The sequence below is a fragment of the Oncorhynchus clarkii genome, chromosome 9, assembly GCF_045791955.1.
Source record: "Oncorhynchus clarkii lewisi isolate Uvic-CL-2024 chromosome 9, UVic_Ocla_1.0, whole genome shotgun sequence".
Taxonomy (NCBI): domain Eukaryota; kingdom Metazoa; phylum Chordata; class Actinopteri; order Salmoniformes; family Salmonidae; genus Oncorhynchus; species Oncorhynchus clarkii.
In genome coordinates, this window is record NC_092155.1 from 79,670,643 (window position 1) to 79,676,597 (window position 5,955).

Consider the following 5,955-nt stretch of genomic DNA (forward strand, 5'->3'; position numbering starts at 1 on the left):
ATATCCATCCTGCCCTGCCCTGCCTCTAGACCCAAACTGTTATAGAACCATATCCATCCTGCCCTGCCTCTAGACCCAAACTGTTATAGAACCATATCCATCCTGCCCTGCCCTGCCTCTAGACCCAAACAGTTATAGACCTATATCCATCCTGCCCTGTCTTTCTAAAACCTTAGAAAGTCAAGTTAACAAACAGATCACCGACCATTTAGAATCCCACCGTACCTTCTCCACTATGCACTCTGGTTTCAGAGCTGGTCACGGGTGAACCTCAGCCACGCTCAAGGTCCTAAACGATATCATAACCGCCATCGATAAACAACAATACTGTGCAGCCGTCTTCATCGACCTGGCCAAGGGTTTCGACTCAGTCAATCACCTCGCCTGGTTCACCAATTACTTCTCTGATAGTTCAGTGTGTCCAATCGGAGGGCATGTTGTCCGGACCTCTGGCAGTCTCTATGGGGGTGCCACAGGGTTCAATTCTCAGGCCGACTCTTTTCTCTGTATACATTAATGATGTCGCTCTTGCTGCTGGTGAGTCTCTGATCCACCTCTACGCAGACGACACCATTCTGTATACTTCTGGCCCTTCTTTGGACACTGTGTTAACTAACCTCCAGGCGAGCTTCAATGCCATACAACACTCCTTCAGTGGCCTCTAAATGCTAGTAAAACTAAGTGCATGCTCTTCAACCGTTTCCTGCCCGCATCCTCCCGCCCGACTAGCATCACTACTCTGGACGGTTCTGACTTAGAATATGTGGACAACTACAAATACCTAGGTGTCTGGTTAGACTGTAAACTCTCCTTCCAGACTCACATTAAGCATCTCCAATCAAAATTAAATTCCTATTTCGCAACAAAGCCTCCTTCACTCATGCTGCCAAACATACCCTTGTAAAACTGACTATCCTACCGATCCTTGACTTCGGCGATGTCATTTACAAAATAGCCCCCAACACTCTACTCAGCAAATTGGATGCAGTCTATCACAGTGCCATCCGTTTTGTCACCGAAGCCCCATATACTACCCACCACTGCGACCTGTATGCTCTCGTTGGCTGGCCCTCACTACATATTCGTCGCCAAACCCACTGGCGCCAGGTCATCTATAAGTCTTTGCTAGGTAAAGCCCCGCCTTAACTCACTGGTCACCATAACAACACCCACCTGTAGCACGCACTCCAGCAGGTATATTTCACTGGTCATCCCCAAAGCCAAAAAACTTCCTTTGGTCACCTTTCCTTCCAGTTCTCTGCTGCCAATGACTGGAAAGAATTGCAAAAAAAAAAATCACTGAAGCTGGGGTCTTATATCTCCCTCTCTAACTTTAAGCATCAGCTGTCAGAGCAGCTTACCGATCACTGTACCTGTACACAGCCCATCTGTAAATAGCCCACCCAACTACCTCATCCCCATATTGTTATTTATCCTCTTGCTCTTTTGCACCCCAGTATCTCTACTTTGACATCATCATCTGCACTTCTATCACTTCCATCACTTCAGTGTTAATGCTAAATTGTAATTATTTCGCCTCTGTGGCCTATTTATTGCCTTACATCCCTACTCGGTTTATGTGTAACTCTGTGTTGTTTGTGTCTCACTGCTTTGCTTTATTCTTGGCCAGGTCGCAGTTGTAAATGAGAACTTGTTGTCTTCTGTTCTACCTGGTTAAATAAAGGTGAAATAAAAACACAGACACACACAGTGTACTGTACATGTTCATGTTGTGATCTCATTTCAAAATACTGGTTATCCGTCCTACATATTGAAGCCTTCTGAACAGTTAAGTAACCTGGTCAGTTGTACAAGAAGGAACCAGTAGAAGGAAGACTATCCATTGTATAAGGCTAGTTGTATAACTAACACGTGGCTGTATATTTTAACAGAGTTGGAATCCAATCTGACATCGATAAAGGCTGTTGTTGTTGTTGTGGTGATGGTTGTACAATAAAGCATGTCCCCCCCCCCCATCACACTGTCCTTACCAAACAACAACCCCCCATCACACTGCTGAGTCCTTACCTAACAACAACGCCCCCCCCCCATCACACTGCTGAGTCCTTACCTAACAACAACGCCACCCCCATCACACTGCTGAGTCGTTACCTAACACCCCCCATCACACTGCTGAGTCCTTACCTAACAACACCACCATCACACTGCTGAGTCCTTACCTAACAACACCCCCATCACACTGCTGACTCCTTACCAAACACCACCCCCATCACACTGCTGAGTCCTTACCTAACACACCCCCATCACACTGCTGAGTCCTTACCCAACATCACCCCCATCACACTGCTGAGTCCTTACCTAACACCACCCCGATCACACTGCTGAGTCCTTACCTAACAACACCCCCATCACACTGCTGAGTCCTTACCTAACACCACCCCCCCATCACACTGCTGAGTCCTTACCTAACACCACCCCCGTCACACTGCTGAGTCCTTACCTAACAACACCCCCCATCACACTGCTGAGTCCTTACCTAACAACACCCCCATCACACTGCTGAGTCCTTACCTAACAACACCCCCATCACACTGCTGAGTCCTTACCTAACAACACCCCCCCATCACACTGCTGAGTCCTTACCTTACAACACCCCCCATCACACTGCTGAGTCCTTACCTAACACCACCCTCATCACACTGCTGAGTCCTTACCTAACAACACCCCCATCACACGGCTGAGTCCTTATCTAACAACACCCCCCATCACACTGCTGAGTCCTTACCTAACACCCCCCCATCACACTGCTGAGTCCTTACCTAACACCCCCCATCACACTGCTGAGTCCTTACCTAACAACACCCCCCCATCACACTGCTGAGTCCTTACCTAACAACACCCCCATCACACTGCTGAGTCCTTACCTAACAACACCCCCATCACACTGCTGAGTCCTTACCTAACACCCCCCATCACACTGCTGAGTCATTACCTAACACCCCCCATCACACTGCTGAGTCCTTACCTTACAACACCCCCATCACACTGCTGAGTCCTTACCTAACAACACCCCCCATCACACTGCTGAGTCCTTACCTAACAACACCCCTATCACACTGCTGAGTCCTTACCTAACACCCCCCCATCACACTGCTGAGTCCTTACCTAACACCCCCCATCACACTGCTGAGTCATTACCTAACACCCCCCATCACACTGCTGAGTCCTTACCTTACAACACCCCCATCACACTGCTGAGTCCTTACCTAACAACACCCCCCCATCACACTGCTGAGTCCTTACCTAACAACACCCCCCATCACACTGCTGAGTCCTTACCTAACAACACCCCCATCACACTGCTGAGTCCTTACCTAACACCCCCCCCCCCATCACACTGCTGAGTCCTTACCTAACAATACCCCCCCCCCATCACACTGCTGAGTCCTTACCTAACAACACACCCCCCATCACACTGCTGAGTCCTTACCTAACACACCCCCCATCACACTGCTGAGTCCTTACCTAACAATACCCCCCCATCACACTGCTGAGTCCTTACCTAACAACACCCCCATCACACTGCTGAGTCTTTACCTAACAACACATCCCCATCACACTGCTGAGTCCTTACCTAACACACCCCCCATCACACTGCTGAGTCCTTACCTAACAATACCCCCCATCACACTGCTGAGTCCTTACCTAACAACACCCCCATCACACTGCTGAGTCCTTACCTAACAACACCCCCCCATCACACAACCGCAATCCCTGAGGTTATGTCGACCCCTGGCACACACTCGTACACGCATGCACAAACACACACCGTGTGAGCACGTTGTCTGTGTGCAGGGCAGGTGGTTGTGTCTGGGAGGGCAGTGAGAGAAGCAGACCCTTCCGGCTGTCTGTTGGGGCTGATAACACACCCAGAAGATCAAGGTGGATTCAGGAGGATTAAGAGGAGGGAGGGACCGGCCCCAACCAGAGCCTATCAGAGCCTATCTGGACCCTACCAGACACTACAAGACCCTCTCAGGACCCTAACAGCACCACTCAAAGATTATCCACTGACTTGAGATCCACAGAGGAGAGAGCAAACAAACGCTGGAACAGAAATAGGAGAGAAGAGAGTTCCCCATCACTGCAGAGAAAGAGAGAGAGAGAAAGAGAGACAAAGAGACAGAAAGAGAGAGAGAGAGAGAGAAAAAGAGAGAGAGAGAGAGAGAGAGAGAGAAAAAGAAAGAAAGAGAAAGAGAGAAAGATGTTATAGTCAAATCATATTGGAGAGACACGGTACAACTAAATTATCTTCTAGCGTACGTGTAAGGTGTTGTGTCCCAGTATGTATGCGTTGACGTGGGTGCTGCTGTTTGTGTGGCTGGGTGGAGGTGTGAGTGTGTGTATGATGGAAAACTACACGCTGCTCATAGAGAAGAGAGGTTGTTCTCAGTGTATCGCCGTCAACACCACCATCTGCAGTGGCTTCTGCCACACACAGGTTAGACACCTTAATATTCATTCATACCTTCATACCTTAATTTATCTCATTCATTCATTCAATCATACCTTAATTTCTCATTCCTTCCATTTTTCATTTCTCATTCCTTCCATTTCTTCCTTCCTTCCATTTCCATTTCTACCTTCCTTCCTATCAAAGTATTTAAACAGGACCTGTGGGTGAGAGCAGAGTGAGATTTGCTGAGAGATGAGTCTCTCTCTTGACCCCTTTTCCCTGATCTCTAACCTTTGACCCCTTCTGTGTCAGGACACCAACGTGAAGGGGCGTGTGGGTAAGAGTTACCTGATCCAGCGTGGCTGCATGCCCCACTCCCTGGTCTACCATCCTGCCCGCGTGCCAGGCTGCCCGCTGCACGTCAACAACGTGCTCTACTACCCAGAGTCCCGTCGCTGTCACTGCACACGCTGTGACGGACACGCCCACCGCTGTGTCCACATGACCCAGGCCACACCCACCCCTTGCACCAGGAAGAGCCCTGCCACCCGCAGGACCTGGACACGCCCACCTGTCAAGAAACACAGCGACCAGGAAACCTGACCAACTGCCCATCCAAACAGCGACCTTCCACCTGAGAACCTTTGCCAGACAGACAACCCATAGTCCTTATTTACCACCTGACCTATGCAACTGACCATCAACAGTACCGGTCTGTGAAGCAGCAACACCTCCCCAGAGAGCCTATAGACCTCTGTTCCAAAGAATAAGACTATAGAAGTATTTTATGACTTGAATTCTGTCTGTGGGATCAGCCATCAAGGACTTTGAAATACCTGTTTCTAAAGGGTTCAAGGCTACCGACGGTATCCTGGCTGCGTTCTGAAATCTGTTTGACTAAGGACAACTACAGGTGAGCTCATTTTCCAATACTCATGTTCAACCTCCACTGTTTAAATACAACCCCTAAAACACACACACGTCGAAAAGCACTCGGGAACTGTTCAAGAAGACAGGCTGGACTGTTGTGCACAGAGTCCAGATCTGAATAACATCCGAAACGTATGGCGAGAACTAAAAACAGCAGTGGCTGATGGGCACACGCCTCAAACATGGGAAGAATTTAAGTGAGCCAAATTGTGAGCCAAATTGTGAGCCAAATTGTGAGCCAAATTGTCAGCCAAATTGTGAGCCAAATTGTCAGTGGAAAAGTAGAGCAAGCTAAATGGCTACAAGAAACGTTTGTCTCCGGTAATCTTGGCCAAAGGCAGTGTATTAGCTACGGGGGTGCCAATAATTTATAGTCTTTAAAATTGGTTCTGCAATGTTGAAAATCTAAAAAGTTGTATTTAAATTTGACTGTAAATGTCTAGAAGTTGTAGACTCTGTGTGAAAGAACTTAATAAATATAAATATTGACCTGCTATGACCTGCTATGACCTGCTATGACCTGCTATGACCTGCTATGACCTGCTAAATCATGATGTTGTTTGAAGGATGGTTTGAACACCATGTGAGTGTGTGAGGAATTGTAAAGA

The 5,955-nt window shown here is 48.2% G+C and overlaps 1 protein-coding gene across 1 annotated transcript; it reads left to right on the forward strand.

The window, feature by feature from the left end:
- Positions 1 to 4,306: 4,306 nt before the first annotated feature.
- LOC139417636 (thyrotropin subunit beta-like) lies at positions 4,307 to 5,020 on the forward strand. The gene is made up of 2 exons (XM_071166844.1): positions 4,307 to 4,462; positions 4,730 to 5,020. Exons 1-2 carry the CDS (start codon positions 4,307 to 4,309, stop codon positions 5,018 to 5,020), a joined length of 447 nt encoding a protein of 148 aa, XP_071022945.1.
- The last annotated feature ends 935 nt before the right edge of the window (positions 5,021 to 5,955 follow it).